Raw genomic sequence first — 22,334 nt, 5'->3', positions numbered from 1 at the left:
TGCATTTCCCCATGTGTGAGGTTGTGCAGAGATGTATGTAGTGAGTGTGTGGCGTCTTTAGATTGTAATCAATGATTGATTGCCCCAATCCAGCCATGGCGCACACCGCACTACACGGAAACCATGCATAATAAATGTGGGGCACTGAGGGATTTAGGGTATGTTCACACTGAGTAAAACAGGCGAAATTCTGTGGCGGAATCCCGTCAGTTTCAGTGTGTCATAGCCCGTCTATAGGAGAGCGTGCACTCCTCCGCAGGGGCTGCTCGCCGCTCAAAGAGGTGAAATGTCACTTGTTTGAGCGGAGAGTGGCGGGAGCAGAGCAGCGCATGGCCTCTCATTCACTCATATCGGGACACTGAGCACGGCGGGATTTCTCCGCCGCGGAATTCCACCTTGTTTACTCAGTGTGAACATACCCTTACAGAGATACTGTATATAAGATGTACAGGACACTGGGGGATACAGAACTCTGCTCTGTATAGTGCTGTGCGTATCCTCCCCTGGATACTGTGTATAAGAATAAACAGGACATTGGGGGGGGGGGGGGGCGCACAGGACCCTGCTCTGTATAGTGCTGTGCGCATCCTCCGCCCCAGATACCCCATATAAGAATATACAGGACATTGGGGGGATACAGGACCCCACTCTGTAAAGTGCTGTGCGCATCCTCCCCCGGATACTGTATATAAGATGTACAGGACATTGGGGGGGGGGGGGCACAGGACCCCACTCTGTATAGTGCTGTGCACATCCTCCCCTGGATACTGTATATAAGATGTACAGGACATTGGGGGGGGGGGGCACAGGACCCTGCTCTGTATAGTGCTGTGCGCATCCTCCGCCCCAGATACCCCATATAAGAATATACAGGACATTGGGGGGATACAGGACCCTGCTCTGTATAGTGCTGTGCGCATCCATCCTCCCCCAGATACTGTATATAAGAATATACAGGACATTGGGGGAATACAGGACCCCAGTCTGTATAGTGCTGTGCGCATCCTCCCCTGAATACTGTATATAAGAATATACAGGACATTGGGGGATACAGGACCCTGCTCTGTATAGTGCTGTGCGCATCCTCCCCCGCATACCGTATATAAGAATATACAGGACATTAGGGGATACAGGACCTCAGTCTGTATAGTGCTGTGCGCATCCTCCCCTGGATACTGTATATAAGAATATACAGGACATTGGGGGAATACAGGACCCTGCTCTGTATAGTGCTGTGCGCATCCTCCCCCGGATACTGTATATAAGAATATACAGGACATAAAGGGATACAGGACCCCAGTCTGTATAGTGCTGTGCGCATCCTCCCCTGGATACTGTATATAAGATGTGCATTGGAGGACCCTGCTCTGTATAGTGCTGTGCGCATCCTCCCCTGGATACTGTATATAAGATGTGCATTGGAGGACCCTGCTCTGTATAGTGCTGTGCGCATCCTCCCCTGGATACTGTATATAAGATGTGCATTGGAGGACCCTGCTCTGTATAGTGCTGTGCGCATCCTCCCCTGGATACTGTATATAAGATATGCATTGGAGGACCCTGCTCTGTATAGTGCTGTGCGCATCCTCCCCTGGATACTGTATATAAGATGTGCATTGGAGGACCCTGCTCTGTATAGTGCTGTGCGCATCCTCCCCCGGATACTGTATATAAGAATATACAGGACATAAGGGGATACAGGACCCCAGTCTGTATAGTGCTGTGCGCATCCTCCCCCGGATACTATATATAAGAATATACAGGACATTAGGGGATACAGGACCCCAGTCTGTATAGTGCTGTGCGCATCCTCCCCTGAATACTGTATATAAGATGTGCATTGGAGGACCCTGCTCTGTATAGTGCTGTGCAGCAGCTCTTGATCAGTGCGGGGGTCCGGGAACTGCCCGGCTTACACTGCCCTGACGTGAATGTTGGTTACAGACGCCAGAAGATTGTATTGTCCAATTCGCCAAGTGAGAGACTTATCCAGGGCAATGTGATCACCATTTTGCGCTGCTCTCCATCCTGACAGATAGCCAGCATTGTATACAGCACTATATACACCATCACAGTGTCTGGGAGCAGAAGTCACCCTTGTCAGGAATACATGATCGGCCTGGATGAAGTTCTTGAACACATGTGTCAAACTCAGGTCCTCCATCTGTTACAGAACTACAACTCCCATCATGCTAAAGCTTTGGCTGCCCGGCATGATGAGAATTGTAGTTCTCCAACAGCTGGAGTTTGACCCCCCCTGCATCTGTTCTGTGTTTTTCCCTGTGGATCTTATCGCTTCCCTATCCCCCCTGATCCCTGTATTATTATAAATCACATTGCTGCCATTAGTGCCAACCCTCAATCCGCAGCGATGAAACCAGCCGACCTTCGCGCGTTTCCAGGACAACTACAGACGGTCTGGACGTAGGAGCAGGAGAATCTGGAGAGACATAGAATGGTTCTCTGCTCACTCCTACATCTATCTGCAGCCTTAATGGCTGATGGGTAACGGCATTGTGTATCCCAGACATGATGGAGCGAGTCTGACAATCACAGTGATGGTGCTGCATCTGTTCATTGGGCACTGGGCTTATAAAGGGTGACAGCGCCACCTGGTGGTGGAGACGCATGCAGCAGGGACACAATTTTTTTTCCCACTCTACCCCAGAATCCTCCTAAAAGATCTGAACTTGATTCCTTGTACTATATACTGCAAGGCTACAGCATCACTACTGTATTGCAGTATATTGTGATCTCTTATTTCATCCAATCTGGGGGTGTTTTTTAGGTGACTGGCTTCCATACCTTTGGTTTACCACCACACACTGGGGGCAATCTGGTAACAGGGGGCTTAGATGGCTTAGATGCTGCGGTTACTAAGGAGTTAAATGCCTAGAATTAGTGTTACCTCCAATCCTGCTTACTGAAAGAGTCAGCTATAGTTAAAGCAGTGGGAAAATATACAAATCAACTGGTTTCAGAAAGTTTTCTGATTTGTAATTCACTTCTATTTACAAATCTTCAGTCTTGCAGTACTTATCAGCTGCTGTATGTCCTGCAGAAGGTGGTGTATTCTCTCCAGCCTCACACATTGCTCTCTGCTGCCACCTCTGTCCATGTCAGGAACTGTCCAGAGCAGGAGAGGTTTTCTATGGGGATTTCCTACTGCTCTGGACAGTTCCTGACATAAACAGAGGTGGCAGCAGAGAGCGCTGTGTCAGACTGGAGAGAATACACCACTTCCTGCAGGACATACAGCAGCTGATAAGTACTGCAAGACTGAAGATTTTTAAATAGAAGTAAATTACAAATCTATAGAACTTTCCGACACCAGGTGATTTCAAAGAGAAAAAAAAGTATTAACAGGACAGGGGATAACAAGCTGATCATTGGGCAGGCAACCCCCACAGATTCTAGCAAAAGGGGCATAACTGGCCCTGGAATGAATGGTGCACACTATGGGTGCACAATCAAGTGCCTTTCATTCCCTATCAGGGCACCGGACCCCCGCCAGTCATTGGGGTTTCCTCTACCTCCCATACACTATAGCAGGGATAGGAAACCATCGGCCCTCCGAATGTAGCAAGACTACAATTCCCATCATGCCTGGACAGCCAAATCTTTAGCTGTCTAGGCCTGACGGGAATTGTAGTTTTGCAGCAGGTGGAGGGCGGAAGGTTCCCCATCCCTGCACTATAATAGAGATGGGTACTGAGGACTGGGCCTCCTTCTTCTCACTGATAACAATGTATATCAAAATGGCTGAGTTTCCTAAACCTACCTCTAGATGGCGCTGTAGTCCTGCTCTTCCTGTATAAATCATGCCTTGGCCCTCGATGATATATATCACTTTCCAGGTTGCTGACACATTTCTGGATGATCAAAAAACTAATTTAATGTCATAAAAAAACAAAGAACAATTGGAGGAAAAAGATTTCGGAGCCAAATTCTAGAAGGTGGAATAAAGAGATCATTTAGCCCCCAATTACATGGAGCTATCTTTGATCTGGTGCTAGGACCGCCACTCCTAAATCTATTACAGACGGCAGGCTTCCTTCCTCCCCTCTCTTCTGCTCCACCTCAGGTAATGGAGGTAAATCCCGCTGACCTTATTCCCAGCCGCCTACAGGTTTATGTGCAGACACATCTAAAGCGCCATAATCACAAAGACATAGGAAGGCCTGCTGAGCACATGGCCGGGAGATGGGGGGTCAGGTGACGGGGGTTCATGTTGTCTTCTCCACCCCTGCCTCCACTACCAGCACCAGCGCCCCACCTGTCCATAGGTTGTATCTGGTACTGCAGCCTAGCTCTTATGAAGTGGGGCTGAGCTGCAGTACCACAGTCATCCTGTGGGCAGGTGTGGCGCTGTTTTTGAAAGAAATTGGACTATTTTTTAATCCCAGGTAAAGCTATACATAATTTGAAAAATGTAATTTATTCTGCACCAAGCTACATCTTATCTTATACTCCACTCACATTCAGAGCTGCATTCTAACTTCTGCTGGATTTATTAAGAGATATGGATGCAGCAAACTTAAACGTGAAACTTTCAACGTCATATGATGTGTTAAAGAGGTAGCAAAAACAAAAAGAAAAAAATCTTTCAGATTTACTGGTGTCAGAAAGATAGATAGATTTGTCAATTACTTGTATTTAAAAATCTCCAGTCTTCCAGTACTTATCAGCTGCTGTATGATCTGCAGGAAGTGGTGTATTATCTCCAGTCTGACACAGTGCTCTCTGCTGCCACCTCTGTCCATGTCAGGAACTGTCCAGAACAGCAGCAAATCCCCATAGAAAACCTTTCCTGCTCTGGACAGTTCCTGACATGGACAGAGGTGGCAGCAGAGAGCACTGTGTCAGACTGGAAAGAATACAGCACTTCCTGCAGTACATACAGCAGCTGATAAGTACTAGAAGACTGGAGATTTTAAAATAGAAGTAAATGATAAATCTATATAACTTCCTGAAACCAACTGATTTAAAAGAAAAAAATGTGCGCACGAGTGTCCCTTTAAGTTTTTTAAATAGAAGTAATTTGCAAATCTGTATAACGTCCTAAAACTAGTTGAATTTTTGTTTTTGCTGGAGAACCCCTTTAAATGTTAAGTTTGCTGCAACAGTCTGTGAAGTATAATGTACAAAAAAGTCATTACAGAGGAAATCAGCTCTGCTACATCTGTACTTTACAAGTAAACGCGTGTTTCTAGCACTTGCCATCTTGTTGATTGGTGGGGAGTCGATTGCCGGGACCCCAACGTATCTCAGAAAAAAGGGGCCACAAGTTCAGTATTTAATCCAATGTTATTCTTTTCAATGAAATAGCACCAAAAAACTGACCTGTTGTCATAGAGCCATTTTAGTGTTAAATGACAAACTTAGCTCTGCTACTTTGAGAAGTGTATATAGAGGCATGGCAGTATGCTGACTGCTGCACAATGTGAAAGCTGACATAACATATAGAGATATCACAGTGCTGCATGACACACTGAGCTCTGCTACATCAGTACTGAGCTCTGCTACATCAGTAGTGAGCTCTGCTTCATGACGCACTGAGCTCTGCTACATCAGTACTGAGCTCTGCTACATCAGTAGCGAGCTCTGCTTCATGACACACTGAGCTCTGCTACATCAGTAGTGAGCTCTGCTTCATGACACACTGAGCTCTGCTTCATGAAACACTGAGCTCTGCTACATCAGTACTGAGCTCTGCTTCATGACACACTGAGCTCTGCTACATCAGTACTGAGCTCTGCTTCATGACACACTGAGCTCTGCTACATCAGTACTGAGCTCTGCTTCATGACACACTGAGCTCTGCTACATCAGTACTGAGCTCTGCTTCATGACACACTGAGCTCTGCTACATCAGTACTGAGCTCTGCTACATCAGTACTGAGCTCTGCTTCATGACACACTGAGCTCTGCTACATCAGTACTGAGCTCTGCTTCATGACACACTGAGCTCTGCTACATCAGTACTGAGCTCTGCTTCATGACACACTGAGCTCTGCTTCATGACACATTGAGCTCTGCTACATCAGTCCATGTGCGGATATGATCTTTCCTCAGGTGTGCCGCTATGTGCAGCTCATCTATAACACTGCTGCACTATTACAAGCTTCAGGGCCCTTTAAGGCTCCCGTGTTGACCACGTCCTTCTTGTGCAGCGGCTCCATGAGTTTTTCTCACGCGACCATCACTTGACCGGTGAGCGCCGGGTTCCTGTCCGTGATCAGAGCAGCGATGATAGCAGCGGCCTGACGGGCGCCATCTTCCAGCTGGGACTCCTCCTGTGTAGAATAAAAGGATCATTTTTATACATGTTAGGAATCATATAGATTATTATATGGATGAAAGGGCCGTGACCGTGTATTATCATCAACGTCCTGAGCTAACAAAACAGTGATCAGCTATATACCATCCTACACCTCCAGAGATATCAGCTATATACCCATCCTACACCTCCAGTAATATCAGCTATATACCCATCCTACACCTCCAGAGATATCGGCTATATACCCATCCTACACCCCCAGAGATATCGGCTATATACCCATCCTACACCTCCAGAGATATCAGCTATATACCCATCCTACACCTCCAGAGATATCGGCTATATACCCACCCTACACCTCCAGAGATATCGGCTATATACCCATCCTACACCTCCAGTAATATCAGCTATATACTCATCCTACACCCCAAGAGATATCAGCTATATACCCATCCTACACCTCCGGAGATATCGGCTATATACTCATCCTACACCCCCAGAGATATCAGCTATATACCATCCTACACCTCCAGAGATATCGGCTATATACCCATCGTACACCTCCAGTAATATCAGCTATATATCCATCCTACACCTCCAGAGATATCAGCTATATACCCATCCTACACCTCCGGAGATATCAGCTATATACCCATCCTACACCTCCGGAGATATCGGCTATATACTCATCCTACACCCCAAGAGATATCAGCTATATACCCACCCTACACCTCCAGTAATATCAGCTATATACCCACCCTACACCTCCAGAGATATCAGCTATATACCATCCTACACCTCCAGAGATATCAGCTATATACCCACCCTACACCTCCAGAGATATCCGCTATATACCCACCCTACTACACCTCCAGAGATATCCACTATATACCCACCCTACACCTCCAGAGATATCCGCTATATACCCATCCTACACCTCCAGAGATATCAGCTATATACCCACCCTACACCTCCAGAGATATCAGCTATATACCCACCCTACACCTCCAGAGATATCCGCTATATACCCACCCTACACCTCCAGAGATATCCACTATATACCCACCCTACACCTCCAGAGATATCAGCTATATACCCACCCTACACCTCCAGAGATATCGGCTATATACCCATCCTACACCTCCAGAGATATCCGCTATATACCATCCTACACCCCCAGAGATATCAGCTATATACCCACCCTACACCTCCAGAGATATCAGCTATATACCCACCCTACACCTCCAGAGATATCAGCTATATACCCACCCTACACCTCCAGAGATATCGGCTATATACCCATCCTACACCTCCAGAGATATCGGCTATATACCCACCCTACACCTCCAGAGATATCCGCTATATACCCACCCTACACCTCCAGAGATATCCGCTATATACCCACCCTACACCTCCAGAGATATCAGCTATATACCCATCCTACACCCCCAGAGATATCAGCTATATACCCATCCTACTACACCTCCAGAGATATCAGCTATATACCCACCCTACACCTCCAGAGATATCCGCTATATACCATCCTACACCCCCAGAGATATCCGCTATATACCCATCCTACACCCCCAGAGATATCAGCTATATACCCATCCTACACCTCCAGAGATATCCGCTATATACCATCCTACACCCCCAGAGATATCCGCTATATACCCATCCTACACCCCCAGAGATATCGGCTATATACCCCTCCTACACCTCCGGAGATATCGGCTATATACTCATCCTACACCCCAAGAGATATCAGCTATATACCCATCCTACACCCCCAGAGATATAAGCTATATACCCATCCTACACCTCCAGAGATATAAGCTATATACCCACACTACACCTAAAGAGATATAGGCTATATACCCATCCTACACCTCCAGAGATATCCCCTATATACCCATCCTACACCTTCAGAGGTATCAACTATATACCCACCCTACACCTCCAGAGATATCAGCTATATACCCACCCTACACCTCCAGAGATATCAGCTATATACCCATCCTACACCTCCAGAGATATCGGCTATATACCCATCCTACACCTCCAGAGATATCGGCTATATACCCATCCTACACCTCCAGAGATATCGGCTATATACCCATCCTACACCTCCAGAGATATCAGCTATATACCCATCCCTTACCTCCAGAGATATCGGCTATATACCCACCCTACACCTCCAGAGATATCGGCTATATACCCCTCCTACACCTCCAGAGATATTGGCTATATACCCATCCTACACCTCCAGAGATATCAGCTATATACCCATCCTACACCTCCAGTAATATCAGCTATATACCCACCCTACACCTCCAGAGATATCAGCTATATACCCATCGTACACCTCCAGTAATATCAGCTATATACCCCTCCTACACCTCCAGAGATATAGGCTATATACCCATCCTACACCTCCAGAGATATCAGCTATATACCCCTCCTACACCTCCAGAGATATTGGCTATATACCCATCCTACACCTCCAGAGATATCAGCTATATACCCCTCCTACACCTCCAGAGATATCCGCTATATACCCACCCTACACCTCCAGAGATATCGGCTATATACCCATCCTACACCTCCAGAGATATCAGCTATATACCCACCCTACACCTCCAGAGATATTGGCTATATACCCATCCTACACCTCCAGTAATATCGGCTATATACCCCTCCTACACCTGCAGAGATATCCGCTATATAGCCATCCTACACCTCCAGAGATATCAGCTATATACCCACCCTACACCTCCAGAGATATTGGCTATATACCCATCCTACACCTCCAGTAATATCAGCTATATACCCATCCTACACCTCCAGAGATATCAGCTATATACCCACCCTACACCTCCAGAGATATCGGCTATACACCCATCCTACACCTCCAGTAATATCAGCTATATACCCATCCTACACCTCCAGAGATATCAGCTATATACCCACCCTACACCTCCAGAGATATCGGCTATACACCCATCCTACACCTCCAGTAATATCAGCTATATACCCATCCTAAACCTCCAGAGATATCAGCTATATACCCATCCTACACCTCCAGAGATATCGGCTATATACCCATCCCTTACCTCCAGAGATATCGGCTATATACCCATCCTACACCTCCAGTAATATCAGCTATATACCCATCCTAAACCTCCAGAGATATCGGCTATATACCCATCCTACACCTCCAGTAATATCAGCTATATACCCATCCTACACCTCCAGAGATATATAGGGATATATCAGCAGAACATCATACACTAGCGGAGATCCACCGCCTATTCCTCGTGAACACTGAGATTTTCTCAGGTCTGATGTCTTTTCTCTGCTGTGCAGCCCCCCATAGATCCCTCCTATATGACCCCCGTTTCCGTATTTCCCAACATTTCACAGTCCAGCCTGTGTGCTCCGAGCTCCATGAGAGTAGTAGTGTTATTGTTTACGCTGCTCCATTGACCTCCTTAGTGGCAGACGTGCCGGCCATTAGTCAGAGGGAGGGGGGCAGGGGGCTCGGGTAATGTTCTGGGAGCAATGAAACAAAGCTAAATATTATTGTGTCCTTGGGGCGATGGCTGACACTGACAGGTGGCTCCTGCAGAGGGTCACACAGTCCTGACACAGTCTCTATTATATGGGAACAATCTCTGCACAACAGAAGGTGAACGGCACCCTAGTAGGAGAACATTTACCCTTGAAGACCACTGTTACCATCTAAATCCATTAGACAACTACCAGCTGATTTATTCCTCATTCTTATAGCGGCTCGTCTGATGTTTTCTGATGCAGAGCCACAAATCGCCTGCAAGGTTACATGGTAAAGTTCTGCTAGCCTGATGCCACCACTAGGGGGAGCTTACTGTATACTGTGTAAGAATAGTGTAGACTCCTGAGCTCCCCCTGATGGTGGTTGCAGGAGGACAGAATTTCAGCACTTAAAGGGAAATATTACTATTCTTTATTCATTTATTTTCAAATCAACTGGTGTCAGAAATGTATACAGGTTTTGAAATTATTTTTATTTAAAAATATTCAGTCTTCCAGTACTTATCAGCTGCTGTATGTCCTGCATGAAGTGGTGTATTATTTCCAGTATGATACAGTGCTCTCTGCTGCCACCTCTGTTTATATCAGGAACTCTCTATAAAAAAAATCTCTCCTAGACAGTTTCTAACATGGACAGAGGTGGCAGCAGAGAGCACTCTGTCAGACTGGAGAGTATTCACAACTTCCTTCAGGGCATACAGCAGCTGATAAGTACTGGAAGACTGGAGATTTTTAAATACAAGTAATTTACATATCTATATAACTGTCTGAAACCAGTTGATTTGAAAGATTTTTTTTTTCTTTTTGCTGGAGTACCCCTTTAATCCTATGTATATGAGAGGGACTTGCTGCTCTGTATCAGATATACACGACATCTGCCATAAATGTTTGATCAATGCTGGTCTCATCTCTAGCATCCACGTCTATCTCCCACTGCTAATGTATGCAGAGATGACCATTAAAGAGGTCTCTGAATGATGGTCTATCCTCAGGATGGTCGTCAATATCACATTGGCGGTGATACACAGAGAGAACTGGAAGCAGACAGCGCCGTACATTGTGCAGTGGTCATGCTTGGGTACTGCAGATTAGCTACCATAATGATGAGTTGCAGTAACTCAGCATGACCACTACATAGCGTATGGCGCTGTTTCTGACACTAATTTTATTATTCAGTGATTACAGGATAGCGGTAATCTGGCACCTACTGGGACCAATTTAGAGTAGATTAAAGTAATTCTAAACCAGATTATGAAATGATACATCTGCTATGTATTGAGGTTCACACGTACAAGCTGCAAGTCACCCTCATGTCACTCCTGTAGTGAGCTCTTAATTTTATAGAGATATAATGATGTGCGGGCTGTACCACATCTGCTGGAGGGGTAGGGTGGGGGGCTGCACCACATCTGCCGGGGTGGGGGGGTGCACTCAGCTTCTTACCATAAATAGTTTACTCATCTGCTGGTGTTATGACTATACAGGCGGCCGCGTAGAACGGGGCACAGAAACAGACGCCTATTGTGATTTCACATCGAGCCACAAACAATTATCTTGCCTTGACCGACCACCCGCAATCCGGGGGCCGCCGCCGTAATTGTAGCAGGCCTGCGTATTACGTAAGACGGCTTCTCGCCGCGTGTAAAGACCCCAACGAAAATAAACCGTCCTTGAAAGTACAACTTTGTCGACGTTCAGGACGGCCGGAAAAGTGAAGGTTTAGGTTATGCCTCCCCCTCCAGTTAAGTACACAGTGTCAGGGTCTACATCGATTACAGGGCGCAGACGGAGGGCCGTTCTAATTGAATTTGTTGGGTTTCCTTTTCTTTTTTTTTAGCCTGTGAACATAGAAATAATATTTGTCATATTAACTAGATACAGTTATAAATTCAAGATGTTGGCGAGATGTCTCCAGTGGGGGGTGGGGGGGTCCCGTTCCTCGGATCATCACTGTCACTTGGGCCCTATTCCACCGGACGATTATCGTTTGCATAATCGTTAACAATTAACGATCTCAAACGACCGCTATTGCGAAAGACCTGAAAACGTTCACTCATTTCCATGGAACGATAATCGTTACTTATGATCGTAACTGCGATCGTGCGTTCGTATCTACTGAGAACGACCGAACAACGTCTTATTCAATGCGAACGATTTGCGAACGAGCAACGATAAAAATAGGTCCAGGTCTTATAAAGCGATCAACGATTTCTCATTCGGTCGATAATCGTTAACCACATTTCAACCGAACGATTATCGTTTAGATTCGAACAATTTAACGATAATCTGAACGATAATCGTCCGGTGGAATAGGGCCCTTACACGGGCCGATTATCAGCCAAACGAGTGTTTTTTAGCAACACTCCTCGGCCATGTGTGCGGAACAGAGAAAACAGAGAGCCACAAAGTTATAAAACAAGGAAACAGACTCAAATAAAGCTTGAAACAATAACAAACAATAATCTATAATACGATTCCCTTAAAGGGGTTCTGCCACCCAAGGTGTTTATCAGCTATACCACAAGACAGAAGGTCCCCTAATACACGGGACGATTATCGTGCAAAAAAATCGTTATATCTTTCGAATTTAAACGATAATTGTTCTGTGCAATTACAGGCAACAATCGAAAAATCGTTCGTATGTCGTTGATTTAGATCTGAACCTAAAATTATCGCTAATCGTTCGCTGTAATTCCACGTTCGTTCGCTCGAGTTTTGCATTTGTTCACTAATCGTTCAGTGTAATCGCACATTGTTCTTTGTTTGTCTGGGATCAGAAGGAATAAACGATCGTAGTAACGACCATCGTTCTGTGTAATATAGTGAATGATTTCAGGTTAACGTTAACAATCTCATTTGCAATTGTTTATCGTTATTCGTTAATAGTTAAAAATCGCTCCGTGTAATAGGTCCCTAAGTGTCTGATCTGATAGCGGACCCTTGATGCTCTCGTATGAATAAAGTAGCATAGCGCTAAGATAGCTTCAGTGCTCCTATTGACAATTAATGGATCGGCAGTCAAGTCTGTGCACTGCCGCCTTTTTCAGAGTCCCGTTCTTAAAGGGAAACTCCTGCAGGAAAAAAATACTGGTGTCAGAAAGTTATACAGATTTGTAATTTACTTCTATTTAAAAATCTCCAGTCTTCCAGTACTTATCAGCTGCTGTATGTCCTGCAGGAAGTGGTGGATTCTCTCCAGTCTGACACAGTGATCTCCGCTGCCACCTCTGTCCATGTCAGGAACCGTCCAGAGCAGCAGCAAATCTCCATAGAAAACCTCTACAGCAGGGATAGGGAACCTTCGGCCCTCCAGCTGTTGCAAAACTACAATTCCCATCATGATGGGAATTGTAGTTTTGCTACAGCTGGAGGGCCGAAAGGTTCCCCATCCCTGGTCTCCTGCTCTGGACAGTTCCTGACATGGACAGAGGTGGCAGCAGAGAGCAGTGTGTCAGAATGGAAAGAATTCATCACTTCCGGCAGGACATAAAGCAGCTGATAAGTACTGGAAGACTGGAGATTTTTTTAAATAGACACAATTTACAAATCTATATAACTTTCCGACACATAATTTGAAAAAAAAGAAGAATATCACCGGAATATCACTTTTTAGAGTACCTGTCATTATAAATAACGTGGAGGTGTCACCAGACATGTCAGAAGTTACTCATCACATGATTATCCGGCACCTTCCTCTTCCCATTTATCCTGGATTAAAGAATATAACTGTGTGACGGCATGACAGAACACTGTGATATTTACCTATAAACAGAGTGGAGATTGCTGGGAAATGACATAATCCTTAGAGGAATGCTTCTAGGAAATCTAAGGATCCTCGTGTTCTATTAGTCAGCCCTACCAGAGATCTGATTGGTAGCCCTAGGTCACATGATCTTGATTAGTGTGGGGTAAAGTGCACCTCACCATACCTGACAATTCCCCCGTACAGCAGTATTTCACCATTATTTCAGTAAGTATGCAGTTGGCTCTAAAGCTCCCCCTAGAGGTGACTGCAGGTATTTAGAATGTAATCATTTAACCCCATGTCTATGAGTTTGGAGCTTTGAATATGTTCTGACATCCATGAAGATAATAAGGGATGAATTGACATAGAATTCCAGATCTATACAGATTAGTCGCGGACGTCCGCTTTAAGTTATTAGTGGCGGTTCACCCCAGACTTGTCGACATTAGCAAATACTGAACTCTGTCAGAATTGTGGAGCCGGGGACATGTGCTTTGTGTTAACCCGTGACAATCTGCATCCAGTTATCTGCCTGTCAGGTCGTTTTTCTTAACAGAGCGGGATTTCTGCGCTCATAAAGTAACGGCCGTCTAGGAGACGTCTTCACAGACACGAGCAGGTCTCGTCTTAATTCGCGTAAAAAGGATATGATACATGAAAGAGACCTGCGGGAGACTCCTATGTGGTTACATGAGAGGCATCAAACACGGCTCAAGGAGCCACCGCTCAGAATGACTGGGAACCGTCCCTCGAAGGCCAAAAAATCCCCAATAATCATCATAATGGTAAATCTTACATACATCTACTAGTGTATGTATATCTCAGGATATGTATATGTACCGCTCAAGAGTCGGGGATCTGCTTCTAAACAACCTGATGGGGTCACTGCGTACATATATTACATTACTGATCCTGTACTGATCCTGAGTTACATCCTGTATTATACTCCAGAGCTGCACTCACTATTCTGCTAGTGGGGTCACTGTGTACATACATTACATTACTGATCCTGTACTGATCCTGAGTTACATCCTGTATTATACCCCAGAGCTGCACTCACTATTCTGCTGGTGGTCACTGTGTACATACATTACATTACTTATCCTGTACTGATCCTGAGTTACATCCTGTATTATACTCCAGAGCTGAAATCACTATTCTGCTGGTGGGGTCATGGTGTACATACATTACATTACTGATCCTGTACTGATCCTGGGTTCCATCCTGTATTATACTCCAGAGCTGCACTCACTATTCTGCTGGTGGGGTCACTGTGTACATACATTACATTACTGCTCCTGCTGTATTATACTCCAGGGTCTGCAGGGGAGCGATCGGGCTGTGGTGGTGGGGGGGGTGATCAGACGGCCGGGGCTGCGGGGGGCACTGGAGCAAGCATATACTTTACCTGATCCCGGCTCCGACTTGCTGAAGACTCCGGGAACCGGCAAAGCAAGCCGGAGCCGGGATCAGGTAAAGTATATGCTCCGGCGGCTGGGGGGTTAACAGGGCGGGCTGGGGACAAACTCGCAGCAGGGATGTACATCCCTGCTGCGATTTTGTCTAACATTAAAAGAATAGGGCCGGGATCCGAAGCGAGTCTCGCTGCAAATACGCAGCGAGAGGACTCGCTGCGGATCCGGCAAGTGTGTTTGTCCCCTTATGCAAAACTCCTTTGCTTCCCATCATAGACCAGTTAGTTAGCTGGCATATTACCTGTAGATCTTTGGAATCAACTGGGACTTTAAAGGGGTTATCCAGTGCTACAAAAACATGGCCACTTTCTTTCAGAGACAGCCCCTCTCTTGTCTCCAGCTTGGGCGGGGTTTTTCTGCTCAGTTCTATTGAAGTGAATGGAGGTTAATGGCAAAGCGCACCTGAACTGGAGACAAGAGTCGTGTTGTCTCTGAAAGAAAGTGGCCATGTTTTTGTAGCACTGGATAACCCCTTTAATGGGTATACTCCTTCCTACTGCTTCTTTCCAGAATATGTACTCCCCCATTACTGCCATCTATGAAATATTCTGATATCTCCATCACATAAGACAAGTTTGCATATCCAACTTTTTGCACACTTGAAGACCACCCATGCCGTATCCGACAACCTGCTTCACGAAACGGCCAAACAAAATACATCCTTGGAATAAGAACCTAATGGAAGCGGCCAAAAACTCTGCAGTATTTGTTTTCTTGTCAATGTTCACACAACCGTGGGTTAATTGATGATCGTCCCATGTGAATTCCCAGGGATCGGTTATCAGCGACGCCGGATTCCTTGTGGTTACGTTCGCTTCTCTCCCTCTACATCTCATTACCAGCAATTACGTAAAGTATTATTTGTAAGACTTCCTTGGAATTTTTTTTTTAAAGAATTTCTTCTATTTCTCAGGTGGAAGCAATTATATAAGCTGAGGACCACCAGAAATGTATTCATGGGAGCGTACGGCTGGCATGGAGCGAGCCGCTCAATCACGTGGAAGATTCCTGTAAGCAAAAAGGAATGGGAAGGGGCCAGAGTTTATTTTATGGCGGCTGGGGCCGGTACGTAAAACCATCACAGCCGTATGCGTTTAAGTCAACAGAACAAATGAGTGCAGGCTGCCACCGCGTCCCGGGCTGTTTAAATAGGGAAATAATAGCAGGGGTGGAGATTTTAGGATTGTTGATCTTGAGCCCCTTTAAAATGAAGAACAGATCTGGAGGTAGCATCTGCGAGGAGTAAAGATTTCCAGTTATTATGTGTCTCAGGGTCAACAATGGAAAAAAGATCGAATTTTATAGCCTTTTTTTTTTTTTTGCATTGCTAGATCATTAGGTGCACGTAGGCCGTCATGCGGGGGTTCCAACAGCAGTGTCACTTTGTGTAGTGATACACAGGCACAGACTTTGCCGACATTCCCAAGCCCTGATTTGGCCCATAGGACAGTGGTGGTGGTGGTGGTGGAGGGGGGTAGAGATTAACAAACCTGGTGCACGTTAAGGTTCATCCAAATCCAAGCTCCCTGCATTTGAATACTGGTGGCTGAAGGAGTTGGATGCGACCCTAAGGCTGCCTGGAAAGCATAAGTTTAGCCATAGGTCAGGGCTAGGAAACCATGGCTCCCCAGCTGTTGCAAAACTACAACTCCCATCATGCCTGGACAGACAAAGCTTTAGCTAGCCCTGCTATAGGCCATATCCATGTTTTACAGGACTCCCTAGGGCTGCATCCAGCTTCTTCAGCCACTAGTATTGAAATGGCAATAGTTTAGCTTTGCTCATCTGTAGAGGTGGGTCCTACTACATATTTTGCTTTAGGACCCCCGGATCTATAAGTCAGTGTACAGTCATGGCCAAAAGTTTTGAGAATGATATAAATATTAATTTTTACAAAGTCTACTGCTTCAGTTTTTAAAATGGCAATTTGCATATACTCCAGAATGTTATACAGAGTGATCAGCTTAACAGCAATTACTTGCAAAGTCAATATTTGCCTAGAAAATGAACTTTATCCCCCAAAACACATTTCAACATCATTGCAGCCCTGCCTTAAAAGGACCAGCTAACATCGGTTCAGTGATTGCTCCATTAACACAGGTGTGGGTGTTGATGAGGGCAGGGCTGGAGATCAATCTGTCATGATTAAGTAAGAATGACACCACTGGACACTTTAAAAGGAGGCTGGTGCTTGGCATCATTGTTTCTCTTCTGTTAACCATGGTTATCTCTAAAGAAACATGTGCAGTCATCATTGCACTGCACAAAAATGGCCTAACAGGGAAGAGTATCGCAGCTAGAAAGATTGCACCTCAGTCAACAATCTATCGCATCATCAAGAACTTCAAGGAGAGAGGTTCCATTGTTGCCAAAAAGGCTCCAGGGTGCCCAAGAAAGACCAGCAAGCGCCAGGACCGTCTCCTAAAAGTGTTTCAGCTGTGGGATGGGGCTACCAGCAGTGCAGAGCTTGCTCAGGAATGGCAGCAGGCAGATGTGAGTGCATCTGCACGCACTGTGAGGCGGAGACTCTTGGAGCAAGGCCTGGTCTCAAGAAGGGCAGCAAAGAAGCCACTTCTCTCCAGAAAAAACATCAGGGACAGACTGATATTCTGCAAAAGGTCCAGGGAGTGGACTGCTGAGGACTGGGGGAAAGTCATTTTCTCTGATGAATCCCCTTTCCAATTGGTTGGGACATCTGGAAAACAGCTTATTGGGAGAAGACGAGGTGAGCGCTACCACCAGTCTTGTCTCATGCCAACTGTAAAGCATCCTGAAACCATTCATGTGTGGGGTTGCTTCTCAGCCAAGGGAATCGTCTCTCTCACAGTCTTGCCTAAAAACACCGACATGAATAAAGAATGGTACCAGAATGTCTCCCAACTTCTCCCAACCGTCCAAGAGCAGTTTGGCGATCAACAATGCCTTTTCCAGCATGATGGAGCACCTTGCCATAAAGCAAAGGCGATAACTAAATGGCTCAGGGAACAAAACATAGAGATTTTGGGTCCATGGCCTGGAAACTCCCCAGATCTTAATCCCATTGAGAACTTGTGGTCAATCATCAAGAGACGGGTGGACAAACAAAAACCAACAAATTCTGACAAAATGCAAGCATTGATTGTGCAAGAATGGACGGCTATCAGTCAGGATTTGGTCCAGAAGTTGATTGAGAGCAGCCGGGGAGAATTGCAGAGGTCCTGAAGAAGAAGGGTCTCTATGGGAGCACGCTCATCAAGATGCTTCGGAGACCCTGACTTCCAGCCTTAGCTGCAGGCCAGTTGGCAAGGTCATTTGGATGCCAGGGAGAGTTGAATGATGACGCAGGACCGGAATGAAGTTGCGCGGCAGGACTACCAATCATCATTGGTAAGTATATGTACCAGCCTGTGGTGGTGGGGGGGAATATAGAGAATACAGAGAAAGAGCCTTATAACGAAACGGTGACTGGGAGACCAAGAACGATTCCCCATAGAATTGGAACTTCAATGGTCGACAATAGTTGAGACCGCAGTTTTTTAGCAGGATGAACCAAAGCATGGAAGCAAAATACACAGGACTGATGAGTGAAGTGGTTGGATGACCAAGAGACCAAAGACCTCTCTCCAAAGCTTCCACAATGGCCGACAATAGTTGCTACTACAGGTTTTGTAGGATGAACCGTTCTACATCCTACTCCTCTTGCCTTGGACATTAATGAACATTTACATGGATACTGATCTGCTTAATGGTTCACAATGGAGAAAGTTTATGTCCATTGCTCCTCAGCAGAGCCACCCAAGCTGGGCCCCCTCATACAACAAAATCTCTGATAGACGGAGTACCCTGTGAGCACTCAAGTAGTTGGTAGGTTCTAGCGCCAACTGGCATCCTGGGTTCAGAAAGTTATATACATTTGTAATATACTTCTAATTAAAATTCTGAAGCCTTCAGTACTTATCAGCTACTGTATGCCCTGCAGGAAGTGGTGTATTCTTTCTAGTCTGACACAATGCTCTCTGCTACCACCTCTGTCCATGTCAGGAACTGTCCAGAGCAGTAGCAAATCTACATAGAAAACCTCTCCTGCTCTGGATGGTTCCTGACATGGACAGAGGTGGCAGCAGAGAGCACTGTGTCACACTGGAGAGAATCCAGTCTTCCTGTAGGACATACAGCAGCTGATAAGTATTGGAATAAATTTATATATCTAGCTGGGTGCCAATCAATATGGCTGCCATACCAGCTACAATATAGCAATCTGTAGCCTCTGTAGACAGTCACACCCAGCTGTGTTTACGTATCAGGATATCTCCACTGATTAACTAATCATCCGCACCATTTCCATCTGTCGCGGTAGATGCGGCTGATAGTCGGCCTCATGTCTGTATATTTTTCCTTTAAATCAAATATAATTGCTGGCTCTTTATCACAATATTACGTTCTCTTGGCTGACAAGAGGATCTGTTTATATGCAAAGGATGACATAGTCACAGCAGCACAGAGTAATTCAGGAGAGGAGTGGCCTGTCCTCTCATGCAATCATGTTAGTAGGGATGAAGTTACATGAAAGAGATGCAATGTAATGATGGGAAGGGAGACGAAACAAGTGGGAGATTATAAACAACAGATTACATAGCGGGAAAGAACAGGGTCTCCCAGCAGCATGGGCTGCAGCTATATTGATTTCTGTTGTGAAACAAGAAGCTATATACTTAATACAAAAGTGAGAGGAGAAGCTAGCTACCTGGTTAGCTACAGAGTAATTCAGGAGAGGTGTGTGCTTTTGGGAGATCAGGGTCTTCCTGCAGCAAAGGCTGCCGCTATACTGAGTCGTAGTGACACAAAAAGGGGGCGAAGAATCTACGTAATGTTTTTACGATATGCTATATCAGATAAGTGAAATGGTGGAATGGACTGATAGACCTGGGGCTCGCAACGACTGCAGCCGAGGAGCTTTTAAATTGTTGTTATAACTTTAAAATTCTAAATCAACAGTCTATGCGAAATAAAGCAAGTCAGCAATTGACTTTTTTTTTTTGTTGTTATCATGATGTAAAACAAAGATGAACTTTCCAGAAATCCAGGTCCAGTCTCCGGAAGGCAGCTATATAACAGCTATACTTACTGTATCCAGGTCCAGTCTCCTGAAGGCAGCTATATAACAGCTATACTTACTGTATCCAGGTCCAGTCTCCTGAAGGCAGCTATATAACAGCTATACTTACTGTATCCAGGTCCAAACTCCTGAAGGCTGCTATATAACAGCTATACTTACTGTATCCAGGTCCAGTCTCCTGAAGGCTGCTATATAACAGCTATACTTACTGTATCCAGGTCCATTCTCCTGAAGGCAGCTATATAACAGCTATACTTACTGTATCCAGGTCCAGTCTCCTGAAGGCTGCTATATAACAGCTATACTTACTGTATCCAGGTCCAGTCTCCTGAAGGCAGCTATATAACAGCTATACTTACTATATCCAGGTCCAGTCTCCTGAAGGCTGCTATATAACAGCTATACTTACTGTATCCAGGTCCAGGCTCCTGAAGGCAGCTATATAACAGCTATACTTACTGTATCCAGGTCCAGTCTCCTAAAGGCAGCTATATAACAGCTATACTTACTGTATCTAGGTCGAATCTACTAAAGGCAGCTATATAACAGCTATACTTACTGTATCCAGGCCCAGTCTCCTGAAGGCAGCTATATAACAGCTATACTTACTGTATCCAGGTCCAGTCTCCTGAAGGCAGCTATATAACAGCTATACGTACTGTATCCAGGTCCAGTCTCCTAAAGGCTGCTATATAACAGCTATACTTACTGTATCCAGGTCCAGTCTCCTGAAGGCAGCTATATAACAGCTATACTTACTGTATCCAGGTCCAGTCTCCTGAAGGCAGCTATATAACAGCTATACTTACTGTATCCAGGTCCAGTCTCCTGAAGGCAGCTATATAACAGCTATACTTACTGTATCCAGGTCCAGTCTCCTGAAGGCTGCTATATAAAAGCTATGGACAGAATCCATCTTTTCCCTGCACCTAGGGGGGGAGCACCTGGGGAGAGCGGCGGTGCACACTTCAAAGCCCCGCAGACTGATGAGCGGAATACAGATAGGAAAGAAGCGCTCATCTCTAACAGAAAGTGCCAGAGATTTGTAATTTACTTCTATTTATAAATCTCCAGTCTTCCAGCACTTATCAGCTTCTGTATGTCCTGCAGGAAGTGGTTTATTCTTTCCAGTCAGACTTGAGACTTTTAAATAGAAGTAAATTACAAATCTATATAACTTTCTGAAACCAGTGTATTTGAAAGAAAAAGATTTTCGCTTTATTCACTGCAACTTTACCCACTGGCACTGGAGTAAAGAGTCTGTGAGTGAATGCATAACCCTGAAACTGTTGTAGAGCCCCTCCTACAGGAAGGGTGTATAAACTGCATGATACTAACAAGTACTGACAGATAACAGGCCTTCCCTAACCTGGTGTAATCCCCTGTCCCCTCCCATATACACAATGTTACACAATGTATTCCCATCCCAGTTATCGTCTATGTATCCCACTGATCCCAGCCTATGCAGAGAAAAAGAAATTAAAAAAAAAAAAAAAAGTTATGTTTCCATCTTTACATGTAAGATCTGGAAATAATTTTGTATAATCAGTTTGCAGTTGTTACTCAAATAATCCAACCGTAAATCAAAACAGACAGTGCTGCCACCTCTGAGCCGCGCTCTACACTGCTCCTCTCCGAGCCAGGCATAATGGGCGATTTTTTTTTTAACATAATGGGTATGATTTAAGGCTATGTTCACATTACAGTATGTAAAAAGACACAGGAACATCATTTTATTTGGACTGCGGGCACATTTGAGTGCCTGCAATCCAGATCATTATAGAACTCTATGCAATGTACGGCCATCAGAACGGCCACCCAAGGACAGCGACCTCTTGTAGACAGAGGCAAAACGCTGCCTATGGCCACAAGAGTTACTGGCAGGGCGGTGGGCCAATGGTTCCTCACTCTGTCAGTTCACTGTATTTAACTAGGGCTCATTAGGAGTCCTTATAGTTAAATACATATGCACAGCACCTGGGGACTAAATAATGTATATAATGCAGACAAGGGCCTGATGCCTTACCCTGTGACACAACGTTCACTTACATTCTGCAACACAGAAAGGGTTAAAGAGCAGGACACAGGACATTTTTGCTTCACTGCTATTGCACTGATGACCCCCAACCTCCACACCCGAGAGGTTCAAGGCCATCAGTACAGGAT

General features: G+C 45.3%; 1 protein-coding gene across 3 annotated transcripts in view; it reads right to left on the bottom strand.

Annotated features, from left to right (window-relative positions):
- Nucleotides 1-4,959: 4,959 nt before the first annotated feature.
- The window catches only part of CRPPA (CDP-L-ribitol pyrophosphorylase A), a 129,905-nt gene continuing 112,530 nt past the window's right edge, over nucleotides 4,960-22,334 (bottom strand). For all 3 annotated transcript variants that reach the window (XM_069959335.1, XM_069959336.1, XM_069959337.1), the window contains exon 10: nucleotides 4,960-6,296. In XM_069959335.1, coding sequence (XP_069815436.1) covers nucleotides 6,192-6,296 — 105 coding nt within the window. In that variant the 3' untranslated portion in view covers nucleotides 4,960-6,191. The remainder of the gene's footprint in view (nucleotides 6,297-22,334) is intronic.

This window comes from Dendropsophus ebraccatus, chromosome 2 (assembly GCF_027789765.1).
Source record: "Dendropsophus ebraccatus isolate aDenEbr1 chromosome 2, aDenEbr1.pat, whole genome shotgun sequence".
NCBI lineage: Eukaryota > Metazoa > Chordata > Amphibia > Anura > Hylidae > Dendropsophus > Dendropsophus ebraccatus.
Note: the sequence above shows the minus strand (reverse complement) of the source record. Positions and strands in the feature narration are given on the sequence as shown.